Consider the following 16,319-nt stretch of genomic DNA (forward strand, 5'->3'; position numbering starts at 1 on the left):
ATGGCAGGTCTCTGTGCAGTGGCTGAAGTCTGTGGTGTAGAGGGTGAAGAGGAAGGGGGAGAGGACAGTCCCCTGTGGTGCCCCTGTGTTGCTAATCACCTTGTCAGACACACACTGTGGGAGACGTACATATTGTGGTCTTCCTGTCAGGTAATCAACAATCCAGGACACCAGAGAAGCATCCACCTGCATCGCTGCTAACTTATCACCCAGGAGGGTCGGCCTGATGGTGTTGAAAGCACTGGAAAAGTCAAAAAACATGACCCTCACAGTGCTCGCCGGCTGGTCCAGATGGGTGTAGACACGATTGAGCAGGTAGATGATGGCGTCCTCTGTTCCGAGACGAGGCTGATAAGCGAACTGAAGGGGATCCAGGTGTGGTCTTACTATGGGTCGCAGCTGGTCCAGGATGAGCCTTTCCAGGGTCTTCATGATGTGGGAGGTCAATGCCACGGGCCTGTAATCCTGGGGGCCACTGGGACGTGGCGTCTTTGGTACAGGGACGAGGCATGATGTCTTCCACATCACCGGGACCCTCTGCAGACTCAGACTCAGCATAAACAGTTTATGAAAGACTCCACACAGCTGGGGGGCACAGGTCTTGAGGACAAGGGGACTCACTCCGTCTGGTCCAGCAGACTTGCCTGAGTGAAGTCTCCTCATTTGCATCTCAACCTGGTATTGAGTGAAGGTGATGGGTGGGGGAGGGGTGTCAGGAATCTCACAGGAGGCAACAGCGCCATGTGAAGAGAGAGGCTGGCACAGTGGTGTGGCTCTGGATTCCAGGCTGACTACAGGTGAGGTTGTGGGGGTGGGAGCAGACACTGTGGTGTCGAATCTATTGAAAAACAGAAAAACAAAAAAATAATAATAAGTTGTGCATCTTACAAATTAAGTAAAATGCTACAAATCAAGAAACACAGAAGGAATACACGGGTTTTCCTCTGATATGGGTGACCTGATTGGGTTGGACCAAATATAAAGAACTATATGCGTCAAATTAATAAACACATATCGTCATACATAAAATACATATATATATATATTTTTTTAATTTCAATACATTTTGGTCTCATGGACTATTTTGTCCAGCATGAGGTCATGCTCGTGATGTCATCACAGCTCATTAAAGGGTTCACCTAGACATTTGGAGTCATTATTTTTGTTCTTAGCTGTCTCTGTCTGTGCGGGCCTTTACATTTTGGCATGAAGGGGACAGAGGTCTGCCTACGTGGGTCACCTTCTTTATCCTGTGAGGAGCTCCCGGGCCTACCGAAAGCTTCTCCACATTGACTCACAAAGCAACCCTATTAGTTATAACGTGAATGAGTCAGGACACCAGCCAATTCCAAAGCCTGTCCTGTGAGTTTTTGAACTTCTTTGTAGAAACAAAGAACATTTTCAGCTATTGTTTACTCTTTCAAATATTGAATTACATTTAATCTTTAACAAGCGTGTTTCCACCACTTGGAAAATAAAAATTGCCTCACCAACTCAATTTTTGTGCCAATATTGGAATTTTGATATAATAACCTGAACGTTTGACTCGTGGAAGGCTTTTTTTCATTGGTAAAAACAATCTTCATTTACTGGTTTAAGCATAGAGAAGAAAAGACAACGCTCAAACTCAAACCGAGGCCTCAAACGGCAGAGACAAGAGGAAAACAGCAGATGGCGATAATACTCAGACGCTGACAAAATCCACGAAGAAAAAAAAATCCAGGCAGCGTGACGTCACGGCATTTAGCAACCGGCGCGCGGAAGAAGCGGCGTGTTGTCGCTTTATTTACCATTTGGTAAGCTTCTCTAGTTTGAAAAGTCGTCTGCGTTTTGAAGACAGTCGTGTGTCTCATAGACAAGATGATTTTCCTCAAACAGACAGAAAAAACACTCAGTTTAGTGTAGTTTAGTTTAGTCAGCGTTTATCTTGTTGCGCACTACTACTAGTTAGCACAGAACAGCTAAATAGCTAACTTGGTTGTTGACAGTACTTTTTTGACGTTTCTGTAACGCTGAATGTTCTTAACTCTTACTGAACAGCATTTGGCTTTTTTGTGTCTGCGCTTGCATTTATTCTTATTTATGTTGCTGGATAAGCTTATAAAATGTGTCGCTTTCCCCTTCTCCGTAATTTGTGGATGTTTCTAGAGTCACTATGGCTTCAGATGACATTGCTCAGCTGGCTGATGCTCTCTCTAAGACCCATGTTGGTGATGGAGAGTTGAGCTACAAAGGCCTTGGACTGAAGCTTGACAATGCAGAATCAGGTGAGAATATGTAGCTCTATTTTTTTATTTTTTTTGCTGTTATTCCCTTGTGTGTGCTGTAGACATGAAGGTGATCCTTGTTGACTGCTTAAATCTGACAAATTGATCCCTGTGCTTTCAGCGGAGCAGCTGGCCCGAGACATCAAGCAGTACCAGGGTTTGAGAGCTCTACGCCTAGAAGGAAACACTCTGGGAGTTGAAGCTGCCCAAGCCATTGCAAAGGCGCTGGAGAACAAAGACATGCTTCAGGTGCTTTCATAGTTCACCATTTCCCATCATAGTAAAGGATCATTTATCATTAGGATTTGATTGTTAGTAAAAAACCTTTTCAGATTATTTGTCTTAGTAATCTAATATTTCAAGTGCGTTTCAAACTACAACCAGTTTTGTTTAGTTGAAATATTTCATCAAAATTCTTCCATCTTGAATATACAATACTGTTACATTCCAACAGCATTTATACTTTACACTCTCCTGCAGTGTGATACATTCTGTTAACTGTTCCCATTTTTGGTGTCTTTCAGAGATGCTACTGGAGTGACATGTTCACTGGAAGACTACGCTCTGAAATCCCACCAGCCCTGGTGAGAAGCCACTGAGTTACACCCCCAATAAAAGGAAGAATCCATCCTCTTTCATACTCTTGAACTGTTAAATATTCCTTTCATGCATGAATTATGAAAACCTCAATCAGGGTTTTTTAGTATTTTTATTCATCTTTAGGCATGAAAAAAAGGTTTTTGAACTTAATTTTTTTAAACATGTACTTTTCAAAGAGTTTTTTTTTTTTTTGCATGTCACTGCAATGTGTCACTGGTGGAAGGGTATGAAGTGACACATCAGTGTCCAACGTAGTGGTGGTTTATGTGCAATCAGCACTGACACAAATACAAGAAAACAGCCTTTGAATAGCTGTCCACTGTAGTGACCACTATGCGTGAAAGGGATATCACATCAGTTTTCTGTGTATGAATGTTGATGTTCTTTTACGCTTCCTGAAATTTTCTTGTGTTCATACATGCACAATCTAATGTGCTTTATACTGTTCTGTATTTTTGTCTATTCTTGTGCTTCAGAGGTCCATGGGGAGTGCAATATTGAGTGCAGGGGCCAGGCTGACTGAGCTGGACCTGAGTGATAATGCTTTTGGGCCAGATGGTGTCAAAGGAATCGAGCAGCTGCTTAAGAGCCCCTCCTGCCACACCATGAGGGAGCTAAAGCTCAACAATTGTGGTATGGGGATTGGTGGAGGAAAGGTGAGCTCTCAAACAGCTTTGTCAAATAATATATAGACAAAGACACACATTTATTTATGTTAGTTGCCCATCAATCACACCCTGATTGTCTTGTTTTAAATTTGCTATGGTTGTGTACAGAGGCACAGGCTCAAATTATGTACGTAAATGTTGGCTTTTTAATGTAGTTAACAGATTTTTAAAAATGTAACACTTTATTGTGTATTTGCATTATAGTTCTAACAGCATCCATGTTTGTATGTTTAATATAGATCTTGGCTGAAGCCCTGATTGAGTGCCACAGACAGTCATCGTCTCTTGGAGCTCCACTTAGACTAAGAGTGTTTATAGCAGGGAGGAACCGCCTGGAAAATGAAGGAGCTAGCGCCTTGGCTAAGGCCTTTCAGGTACAAAATACTCCCACCTTGTTCAGTTTTACATTACCGTAAATGTGACGTGTAGTAAATGTAATGATATTATGGACTTTTGATTTGGGAGGAACAAAGACCATTTCTGTTTTATGATGCAGTTTCTTCCTCGCTTTCACAACAGCTGATGGGCAGCCTTGAAGAGATTCACATGCCCCAGAATGGAATAAACTACTCAGGTGTGATGGCGTTAGCTTCAGCCATTCGACATAACCCAGAGCTTCGAGTCCTCAACCTCAATGACAACACTTTCACCAAGAAGGGCTCGCTGCCCATGGCACAGGTGAGATCCTTTTTTTTTTTTTTTTTCAGCAACTTTCTGTAAGCAGAGAGGACCTTTATCCGGTGTTTGACTGTGTCCCCGAATTCACTTGGCCTTATAGGCTCTGAGGCATCTCAGGAACATCCAAGTGATCAATTTTGGTGACTGTCTGGTCCGTTCTGAGGGAGCTGTCGCCCTCGCTGCAGTCCTGAGAGAAGGACTGCCAATCCTCAAGGTCAGTGTACGATCGCAGCTCAGGACTTGGTTTCCCTTTGTGTCTCTTCCATCTCACAGTGCTCTCTCATGCAACTTTTTTTCCAGGAGCTTAATCTGTCATTTGGTGAGATCACTGAAGCAGCAGCACTAGTGGTGGCTCAGGCTGTTGCAGACAAAGCTGATATGGAGAAATTGGATCTGAACGGTATGCACATTGACCATGAAATGGGTCTTTATGTGTTTGGAGAAAGAAGGTCCAGGTTGATTGAACAATGCTGCAGAAATGTAAAATAAAAAGACATTTTTAGTTTGAAACTGGTTTTGTTTGTGGCTGATAGGTAACTGTCTTGGAGAGGAGGGCTGTGAGGCTTTGAGAGAGGCTATGGAGAACATGAACAAAGGAGACGTGCTCGAGTCACTCAGGTAACGCAGGCTTTAAAAATCCATAATCATTTTTAGTGTTTAACTGCACAAACATGCAAACAATAGATTTAAAACTTTCACTGCTACAGTGATGATGAGGGAGATGAGGGTGATGAAGATGACAGTGGAAACGATGATGATGATGACGACAATGATGATGATGATGTCAGTGATGACTGCAATGAAGAGAATGAAGAGGGCAGTGAAAACGGCATAACAACAAATGGAAATAGTCCTGTTTCGCCTAACAGTCCTGTAAGTTGAAGCTTTATTAGACGAACAGTTGCTTTCATGTGATTGTTGATCAGTTAGTTACTTCACATAAACTGGGAAATGAAAAGAGTTCTCAGTGATGTCTCGATGTTCGTCCACAGGCGGAGATCACGTCGTTCCTCAGCTGCCCCTCTGCAGAACAGCTTCTCCAGCTGGGACAGTTGAGGACACACCTTCAGCAAGAGGTTACATGTTTTTAAGTAGTCAGTAGTAAGTGTTTGTAGCATGTTGGTGTTGGCGTGTTTTACTTTGCTGGAATGGGTTTAACCTGTTGCTGTCTTCTCACCAGGTCGATGCATCTGAGCCACAGAAAGCTGCTGATGTCATTCTGAAAATCGGTTCCCTATATAGTGAAGATCCGGAGACCAAGGCCGCTGTTCTGGATACTATCGGTGAATAAAGTCACACTTACATTAGACTGATTCTGCTCCTCATTAGTCCCACATTTGCAGGATTCAAAGTTCAAAATAATCCTTATTTGTCTTATATTGGACCTTGGTGCCACCTCTCAGTTCATCAAAAACAAGCTCCTCTTAATTTAAGCCAACTTTCTTCTGATTGGCTGCCCCTCACAAACAAAAGGATTAAACAGCAGGTGGAGCTTTTCTGCTCACAGCTACAGCTGTGTGTCTGAGATGACCATGATTGATTGAGATGACTGCATAAAGAGCCAAAAGTAGGAAAACTGAAGTCTGAGCTTTTAACATACAAGGATCATCAGCACAGACACTGCTGTCATTGTTTGAAACTTTTAATATGAGCAGGCATCATTGGAACAGTTTATATATGACTAATTAATGAGAACAACCAAATTAGGTCCTCTGTCACTTTATAGTCAAACATTGAAATGCAACACAGCACACCCTTTTCAAAGCTTTGGCATGCAGAGATTACTCAAATATAATTGCACTGAGTGGGCTGCTTATTAGTGAGGACGTCAAGGTGCAGTTTCTCTCTTGTGCTGTCCTCTTTTTCATGTGGATAGCTTCTATTCTCTGAGATTCTGACATGCAGTGTGTCACTGCGCTCCACAGATGCAATGTTGAAGAAGCTCCTCTCTGGCTCCACCCTCCAGTCATACTGCTTCCTCTCCACACTGCTGGTCATGATGGGACTACTCAAGGTAAAGCTTCGCTGCAGTGCTTCCTATTATGTAACACTTCACGAGAAACTATAAACACAATATCAGTCATTTATATGCACAGAATAGGTTCAGCAGGGCTCCAAATCTGCTGGCAGAGATTAGACATCCAAATATTTAAGGAACTTCAGCGATCCATAATTCTGTTATATCTCAGAATTTATCTTAAGAGAGCCATAATACTTGATATTTACTAGTACTGTGTGATTGATCCAATACCGAGTAAATACAAGGTAAGTATTGATGATGCTGATACTTTTAACTTGTAAAGGCAGCTTGTGTGGGGAGAGCAGTGTCTCATGAGTTCTGAGATCAATAATCATCAATTTGCAAATTCTGAACACATTTAATGACCACTAAATCACTGTGAGTTTTACTTTTCAAAATAATTAGTTAATACAACAAAACACACCTTTCAGCTGTTTATGTATTTTAAAACTGGGATTTTTGGAGACCTGGACTTTAAATGTGTCTGTCTCTAAAGCAGTTTTTGGTCGTCTTGTGTTGTTTAAATGTTATATAGGTTATAAATCAAACAGATGTGACAGTCAACACAAAAAGGTTCAGACATTTTTCATTGTGCATGTTTGAGGAATATTTTTTTATATTTTATTATTACTCGAAAAAAGTAATAATAACATGAAGAGGGTTTTATACTGAACCTGGTGGTTAAAAACAAAGTATTGATCCTGTCATGCTAGTATTGATCCAATACCAGCATTGGTATTGCTACTATCTATATATGGGTCAGTAGGGCTGCTCGATTATGGCAAAAACGATAATCACGATTATTTTCACTGAAATTGAGATCTCGATTATTTGACGATATTTATTTAACAATAACAATGTATTGAATAATGACTTTAAAGATTGTCAAAAAATAGTATAAAATAGTGTGCAAATACTGATAACAGTGCAAATGTTTGCAATATAAAAAATAAATGAAAAATGTAAACATCTATGTATAGTGAACTTTGCAGTGTTGCTCTGTGGTGCAGCTACGGCACTGTAGCAAAGTTTACACACTATGTCTACTTGATCCACGTCTGACTCCGCGAACCCCTAATGTTTCCACACCACTGAAGGTTTTTTTTTACCTCTCTTTTCAACCAACGGCAGTCACTCTCCTCTCCAAATAACTTCTGCTTAGTAGTGATGTTGGATTCGTGAACGAATCGTTCAATACTCGAGAATCACTTTACTGACTCGTGAATCATGATTCACAAGCCCAACTGACTCATCCCTGTTTCTGTTAGCAAACTAATTCGCTTAGTAGAAATATATCTAGCTTATAATTAAAATTGGGGGGGGGAAACAGCCAGTTTCCTAACAAAAGCATTTCTGCTCTGAACCCCCTCCTGTGCTGAATCATAGAGCGAGCAAACAAATCACCCCCTCCCTCCTGGCTCACAGCTTCTTCTTGTTCTTTAAGGCGCATTACCGCCCCCTGGCTCACAGCTCAGTGGACATTTAGATGAGAAAATATATATTTAACACATTTAAGGAAAATGCTAATAAAATAAAAATAAACAAAATAAATGTTTATTAAGCAATTTTGATTGGAAATTGCTTCATTTTAGAAATGTTTTTGCTGTTTTTTGCTCTATAAAATAGTTGGGGTTTTTTTTGTTTGTTTTTTTAGAATCATTCATCTTAGCAGTGGGCTTTACATGAAAAGAGAAACAAATTAAGTTTGAGTGAAAATGTAAATTTTTTGCACTCTCTGATCAACTGACTCAGTGAATCAAATGACTCAAAAAATCCGATTCACTTTGGTGAGTGACTCATTAAAACTCGATTCAGTAAAAAGAATCAAATTTAACATCACTACTGCTTAGCTTTCCGAGCTTCCCTCGGGTCCTCTTAATCAGCGGTCCCGGGCCGCGAGAGTTGAGGCTCAGGTGTGAAATGTATAGTTTTCAGGGTTTTTATCAGTTTTCAGCGTTATTTTGTCATCATTTTTATCGTTTACTCAGTTTTCCTGGGTCTTTTCACGTGTGTTATGAATAAATCTTCTTTTTTTCAGTACCGGTACTAGTTTTATTTTGTTGTATTTATCCGCGACACCTTAAAGGCCGGTCCACGAAAATATTGTCGGGCATAAACCGGTCCGTGGCGCAAAAAAGGTTGGGGACCGCTGCTCTTAATTGTTGTGACACGTGTTCGAAATGCAGAGAGGTGCGCTCAATTTGCCACACGGAGCAGCGCGAGAGTAAAGCACGAGGGAGGGGCTAATAATCGGCTCAGTCATTTTTCATGATCGTTGAAAGCCCAGATCGTAATCGTGATTAAAATTCGATTAATTGAGCAGCCCTATGGGTCAGTCCATCCACCGTTCATTCCCAAAAGATTTGTATTTATTATTTTAACATATTCACATAATTCCTATTAAAAAGCTGATCTTTGCCCTGGAAAATTTTCAGGCAAATCTGTAATGGCCAGGTTGTAAGTTGTTTTTAAATGTGGTGAGCCCTTTCTTTATTGTTTTTACTTCCAGGGAGAGGGGAAGACAAAAAAGGCTTTGCTGGTCCCGGGTCAGCTGCTATGTTTGGAACATGCTGTTCAGCAGGAATACTTCCCTAAGCACGATGCCTCACTGCTTCACATCTTCCTGTCCAGGTAGAACAGTCTTTCATCACCTCGACTTAGTTGAACTTCGTATATCTATTTAAATGTGTGTTAGCCTGTTGCACGAGTGAGACCGCAGCCTCACACGTTCACTTTTTTGTTTGACTCTTTAGGAACGGTGGGGTTCTCAAGTCATGTGGCAGTGCCAGAGAGAGGCTGAGCTCTGCTTTGGAGAGGAGGTGCCAGGATTAACACTGAGCTAACCAACACAGGGGCACACTCTGCACTCACATTCAGTTTTTCACCTTTGAAAAACAAGCAGGGATGGGGTGGTTTTTTTTTTGTTTTTTTTTTTGGGGGGGGGGGGGTTTCTAGTCAAAGGCCAAGTCCAACCACTGATTTCTGCTCCTGACATTCATATTTTATGAAGGCTTCACAGAGACTGTCCAAGAATGTCTTAATTTTTATTTTTCTACTTGTGCTTGTGACTTATATTTTTATAGAAAATAGATACAAATGCTTTAAAAAAAAAGTTCACATCAATCAGACTTGAGCTTAATGTGTTTAAAATGATTAATGACTGTAACCTGAAGTGAAGCGAACATCCTACATTTAGTAATTAATCGAGTTAAAATTTACAAATTAAAAAAAAAAAGACACAAAAAGGAATTTATTTCAGAAACATGCTTTTATATCTGTGGAAATCTCTGGGTTAACATATCATTAGTGTTTCCGAAATCAATTGAGAAATTTGTAGAAGAGATCCCACCGGTGTGGCAGACGCTGATACAACTACTGATTTTTGTGAAAACCTGGTTCAGGAGTACTAAGACAGAAATTGTGATGCCAACATTATTATGATCCATAAGTAAAATAAATAAAAAGGTGTTGTGTTTTTTAATGTATTTGAATAAATTCTTTAAAGGGAAATAAGAGCAACGTTAGGGAGAGTTTGTTTACTCACAGCTGTGATTGTGCTGCTCATAGGGACCAACCCATACTGCAGGATCATCATGATCAGGGACCAGAATCACTTTTATTTGCAGTTTCTTATATGACTTTATGTTGCACAACGTCCTGTGTATTACCTCATATAGCTCTGTGTGTTGGTGGTATGAGAATGGAACGTAGCATTTAGATCACCTGTTTGATTGTGCATCTATTCCTTGAGGATTACTTTGGTTTACCTGATTAGTAATTTGTACCATATGTTCTGTCTTAAATATAGTTCATCTAACAAACCTGACACCCTCTGTGTTTGTCTGAGTGTTTTCACAGTCGTGTCTGCAACAGCCGCCTTTGAACTCATTCTAAGAAAAGTTAATGTTTTGGGGTTTTTTTGAGTGGTGACGTTTATTAGTATCGGTCCTCAGAAAGCATCCATGTTGAATAAAACAGGTGAGATGAATAATGGAGCATCACATCAAAACACGATGAGTTAAACTTAAGGAATATAATCTGTCCAGTTAGGAAGCAGAAACTGTGATGAGTGTAGTTCACCTGCTTTGGTGTAAATAAAAGTGACAACAGGTGCATGAGAGGCAACAGAATAAACCCCCCTCTCACAGATCATTGATCTTATCCCTCCTGACTGATTCTTGCCACTACTGCATGAGACTGTCCCTGCATCGCACTGAGGCTTCACAGAAAGTCCAACTCCAGGATGACATATCCATAGGTGCTATCACAAGAAGGCACAGACTAAAGTGTGGAGGAGATGTGAGGAGCCGTGGATAGGGCTGTAGAATAGCATCAACCTAGCAGCAGGACCAGTGGCTGCTCAAGTGTATGAGGAGTGACAAAATGGTGGCTGCAGATGACAAAATGGTGGCTGCAGTGCTGGATGCCTTATTACTCCTCTGACCTTGTTGTTTGTAAATGTGAAGTCTATATTAACTCAAAGATTCTGTTTTTCTAGGCAATTACAGAGCAGATGCAGTGGCGAAACCTGAATCAGAATGACTTTATCCCCAAGGGGCAGTTAACATACAACAGAGCAGCATGACGTTGAAGAGAAGGACATAAACAGGCAATAAGAGATAATAAATACACAGAATATACAGTATATACACAAATTACACAGTTTTGAAATTAAAGTGACTGAAAGGTGAATAAATAACTGAGTAAAGAGTCGGCAGTATAAAAAGAGTCAGTCCTGCAGGAAATGCAGTGGAGGCGTGGCCCAGAGGGGAGCCTTTGAAATGTGGAGTGAAGAATGTGAGCGGAGTCGTTGATGATTTTGGCTGCCTATCTAAGGCAGTCTTTGGCTGCCTGTCTTTGGCTGAAAACCTGTGCAAGAGATCTGACGGGCAGTCCAGTGACTTTAGAGCACACTGATGCAGTGACTGGAGTGTTTCCACAGCTGGGGGGGACAGCGTGACTGTCAATTGAGTGTTGAAATAGAGTCCAGAACACACGTCCTACAGTGGGGCAAAAAAGTATTTAGTCAGCCACCAATTGTGCAAGTTCCCCCACCTAAAATGATGACAGAGGTCAGTAATTTGCACCAGAGGTACACTTCAACTGTGAGAGACAGAATGTGAAAAAAAATCCATGAATTCACATGGTAGGATTTGTAAAGAATTTATTCAACAACAAACAACGACGACAAACGCCATCTCCTAATTTACTATATCAACGACTAAATTTATTGTCTGATCACTGGTTGGTCAAACCAGAATCTTTTTTTTTTTTTCCACAAAAATTAAACTGTTGTCCTGCAACCTAGAGAGTCAATTGTCAGCATTGGATAAATTCAGTATTTGATAACAAGTGTCTGTTAAATTCACACTATTTTAACACTAATGAGAGATAACAAGCTGATCTTCATTGCATGAGTGTTTGTGTTATTAGGCAGGTTTAATGCATGTCTGTGGAGCTGCATCTCCAGCAGGGCATGTTCTTAAAGTTGCCTTTCCTACACACTTCTCTGCTATTATTTGATCATTTCTTAACTAATGTGCTATGAGTCCACTGGTCTTTGCATCACACGAGGTGACTTGGACAAGATGATAAACAGACTCACATGCTTAAGATGTTGTCTAATCTTCATGAGCTCTCTTGTGTTTGTGTTAGTAGGGTTAATGCATGTTCTGCTTGTGTGTGTGATTTTGTATAAGTTTCTTTTTTGCAGTGTTTCAGACTCCTTAATTTTCCAACTTAAGCAGTCAGTTTTCTTTTCCCCTGATTTGCTAACCCAAATTTTGATTTCCCACATTAAATAACAGCACTCCTCTGTGTTCTACTTACTCTCACTCTGTTGTCCTCTCTCACTTCAACAGTAAAATGGGTAAAACCGCAAAGAATTCTGGGAACTCGTGGCAAGAGGTACTAGCACACGCAGGCTTTCAATTAAAATCAGTCACACAGCGATAAAAAGAAACACAAAAAATGGCAAGAAGCTGTTGTATTATTAACTGCAATAGCCGGTCACATGACAGCCACGGAAAGCCGACAGGTAAAGAGATCGGTTGTTATCGGATTACGTCGTTGAAGAGAAATTGTTCAGCCATGTTTCCGAAGTAACAAAGAGGCGACTGGATTGCAGCCATTCAAAGACCAAATATAACGTCCCAGAACACTCCAGCTCACAGGTTAGTCTGCTCCAAGCATTTCCACAAAGGTCAGAGTTTTGTAGTAGTTAATGCGTCATTTTTCTTAACATAATTGGTGATATAGGTTACAAGCAAGTGTGGCGCTGAACAGAAACTGTCACGCTATGCTCCTTTATTTATTGTGCATAAATAGTGAATTGTCCTGACACAATATTGTGTTTCGCTTCTGTTATTATGGTACATTGACAAAAACATACTTTTATTCACAGGATAAAACAGTTGTTTTGTATCACTAATTGCCCAATGCGATTACAGCATATAATATTATTGTCACTGCTACATTTCTGTACCAGAAATTATTTCCACTACTAATTAATTACCGTTGAGCTCAAAGGTCCTATTAATAAACGGTTAACGAATGTGTATTTATGACGACGATTTGTGAGACTGGTAAACTTATGATACGTACGATGGTCTTTACTTTCTACACGGTGCATTTCAAGGTCCTGTACCCATCCGTCGGTAAACTGTACCTGGGCTTGTTGCAGTGACCTGAAGTTACTAGACTTCAGGAGTGTATGCACTCACTCCAAGAACCGTATAATTATAAATATGAGCGTGGTGAAAGTTGGACAGCACGCTAAAGGATTTTGTCCCTCTGTGTGCTCGTAAGGGTCTGACCCTTTCACTGGTTTGATTTTTTTCCTCGTATCTTTTCTTTGATTTTTCATCAAGTCTGTCTTTGTACGGACCGGCATTGTTCTCCTTCGTTTTGTACATACCTTTTTGGGGGGCAAAGAAAAAGCAAGAATTTATTGGAACCGAAGAATGAACGTTTTGCGGTGCTGCAAATGCTTGCATTTGATGCAGGTACTTGGATTGTTTTGCCACGAGTTCCCGGCATGCAATGCGCAAAAGTCACGTGGTCTGTCAATCTCTATAGCAGGCAGTTCTCCTTGAGCTTTGTCCTGTGTTCCACTGTCTCTTCTTGCCATTTTCTCCAAAGGTGGCAAATGTCAAACTCCAACAGTCTCCTCAGTTCTCCTCAAACGTTCTTTTCACATGCACAGTGAATTTGCAGCTTGTTGGAAACACAGTGCCATTCATCCGATCAGGCAGGATGATGCTTGATGTTTTTGGTGACCTTGTTAGTCCTCTTGATGACAGGGGCCAGCAGGATGGTGTGGTGGTCTGCTGAGCCGAGAGAGGAGAGGGGTAGGGCTTTAAATGCATCTGGTACAGAGCCATAGCATTTATCCAGAGTCTTCCCCTGACGTGTGCTGCATGAAACATACTGTTGGTATCCTTTAAGCAACTTGTCAGGGGAACAGAGGTTGAAATCACCCAGGATGAATTTGGCAGAGTCTGGTGATAATTGCTCCAGGTTGAACAGAGTTTTGGTGATGTACTCTGTGGCTTTAGTTGCATCAGCTCTGGGGTGGACGTAAACCAAGTTGATGAAAAGCTGTGGGAATTCTCTGGGGAGGTAGTAGGGACGCAGGGAAACAGCCTAGGAGCTCGATGTCTGTAGTGCACAGCTTCTCCCTTACCGGGACTGTAGAGCAACTGCTGCTGTTTACATACAGACACACGCTGCTGCCATGTTGCTTCCCAGTGCGTTCACGGTCTCTGTCCATATGAAGAGGTGGTGAAAAGCCATTCATGTGCAGCGTGCTGTCGTCGTCGCTGTTGTTTAACCACGATTCCGTGAATGCCAGAACAGAGGCAGTTCTGTACTCATGCAGGTGGTTGACACAGGCTTGCAGCTCGTCCAGCGTCCAGACCGCACATTAGCCAGGATAATGGACGGGAGCGCTCGTTGTTTGTGTGTCTCCCTCTTGAGTCTGGCTCTCACCCCACTCTTCTTTAATCTCCTCCTGGTTACCTTGTTATTGTGAGTTTTTCGATTTCCGTGTCCACGGAGTATTTCCTCGGGAAAGTAGTCTGTGGAAGCGGAAAAGCCGGAGGCCTGGGCTGCAGCTGCGGCCACAGCTGGATGAGGGAGTCCCTGTTGTAGGTGAGCGTTGGGGTCATGTCGAGTGTCGAAAACAAGTCTGGGAGGGGAAAGAAAAAACAATTTAGGAAAAGGAACCGGAAGTTAAACAGACTTAACATGAAAACTACACTAATTTGATTTCCTTACAAAGGTTTACAGGCCCAGAGCAAAGCTCCTCCAGTGGAGAAGCACTGATATTGACTAAGAAGTCATGTACCTAACCTTTCTCTTTTCCTCATTCTCCTAATTATGGTGAATTGACACATGGGAAGGACCATACCTCTTAAGGAGGGATTCCAGGTTTACTCTAAAACTATTTGGCGATTTTTCAATATTTTTTTTATGATTTGTGTGATTAACAATTCATGTACAGGTATCAAAACTCTACAGGTGGTACATAATAGATAAGCTTTTGATAAGCCACAAGTAAAGTTCACTGAACAGAATGTAAAATGCGCTTGATATGGTACACATGGCTTCTGGCCAGTTTTTTCCCCTCTACATAGTCATGTCTTGTGGGCCTGTTGGCAGAGAATGTAATTTGTGCATAATTTGATAAAAAACGTTAACAAACATGTTTCTCTTTCTATTAATTTTTATTTATTTATACTTGTATGTTTTGTCAGTGCCCTTAGGACTATTGGGATGCTGATTCAAAGGTCAGTAAGTCTAAGGCAGATTAAAGCTCCACGTAGGCATTCATTAAGTGATTCCACAACTAACTGTTACTGTAATACTGTACACTTTAATAAAGTGGATGAAACGGGTATACACGAACACAGCACTGCAGGATACTCGATCAGTGGAACCAATTGTGTGCAAAAAGTCAAAAGCCTGCCAGTTAGATTTGTGTTCTCATGAGTAAATATATTAATTTATCTTATGTTGTGAAAGACGTTTTGTGATTGTCATTTTATTTTGGAAAGGATTTTATTTTGGTGATTATGATTACTTCACTTCCTGTTCCTTATGTTCCGAAGCGCGAACTGCTGAAGTAATGTATGCTTTTCCCTCCTGTGTTGCTAACAATAAAAGAAACGGAAAAGTAACCAACCAACCAAGTGTGTGCATTATTAAGAGAACATGGCCGAAGAAGAAGAAAACTCTTCGAGCTCAACACTGCCAAGTATCCTGGAATCATACACGTTACCATCAACAATTTCATTGTGAATGTTACACACTTAAAAAAAAAAAAAAGTTTACGAGCACGAATGATTGCTTTTGGTACCCAGTCATACTTAAGCTTTCCTATGTCTGCACTTCTGTGTGCTATGTGCTTCGAATATTGTGTGTAGTTTTCGTTTTTATAGAGTTGTCAGCCAGGCATCTAACTATGAAACAAATTACAGCACAGGTGTCGAACTCCAGGCCTCGAGGGCCGGTGTCCTGCAGGTTTTAGATGTGTCCTTGATCCAACACAGGTGATTTAAATGGCTAAATTACCTCCTCAACATGTCTTGAAGTTCTCCAGAGGCCTGGTAATGAACTGATCACTTGATTCAGGTGTGTTGACCCAGGGTGATATCTAAAACCTGCAGGACACCGGCCCTCGAGGCCTGGAGTTTGACACCCCTGAATTACAGTCTAAAAAATCCCGGGCTTCTCACACAACAACCCAGGTTGACTGCGGACGGGCAGGCACGTCGACGCCCTCTCCTTGAAGTAGTGTTTCTTTATGAGTGTTGCGTAAAGCAGTTTCACCCCGGTTCTTTTTTATTCCTCGGGCATCCAGAGACGGCAATGGACTCAGTCATTTTCACAAAAAACCTTTATTCATCTTCAGTTAGGCATGTATCTTCTAGAAGGGGGATGTGCAAGGCCGGTGTTCCTCTGCAGATTGTAGCCGCCAAACTGGTGGAACTAAATCTTCACCACCACGTCTATACAAGCAGAAAGGGGAGTGAGTGGGTCAGCGCTCAGAGCACAGAAATTTAGCTGGCTTCAAACACACCATTT

At 41.3% G+C, this 16,319-nt stretch overlaps 1 protein-coding gene across 1 annotated transcript; it reads left to right on the top strand.

The window, feature by feature from the left end:
* The first annotated feature begins 1,713 nt into the window (after positions 1–1,713).
* On the top strand, positions 1,714–10,059 carry rangap1b (Ran GTPase activating protein 1b). Its single transcript, XM_085283839.1, has 17 exons — positions 1,714–1,796; positions 2,149–2,267; positions 2,389–2,516; positions 2,792–2,851; positions 3,344–3,523; positions 3,775–3,909; positions 4,055–4,213; positions 4,314–4,427; positions 4,514–4,613; positions 4,747–4,831; positions 4,921–5,086; positions 5,206–5,289; positions 5,394–5,496; positions 6,139–6,227; positions 8,743–8,864; positions 8,987–9,139; positions 9,175–10,059. Exons 2-16 carry the CDS (start codon positions 2,156–2,158, stop codon positions 9,063–9,065), a joined length of 1,716 nt encoding a protein of 571 aa, XP_085139965.1. The 5' UTR covers positions 1,714–1,796; positions 2,149–2,155; the 3' UTR covers positions 9,066–9,139; positions 9,175–10,059.
* The last annotated feature ends 6,260 nt before the right edge of the window (positions 10,060–16,319 follow it).

Source organism: Mchenga conophoros, linkage group LG8, assembly GCF_057382185.1.
Source record: "Mchenga conophoros isolate Kocher_MC1m ecotype Shallow Benthic linkage group LG8, M_conophoros_male_GT1.1, whole genome shotgun sequence".
Classification (NCBI taxonomy): Eukaryota; Metazoa; Chordata; class Actinopteri; order Cichliformes; family Cichlidae; genus Mchenga; species Mchenga conophoros.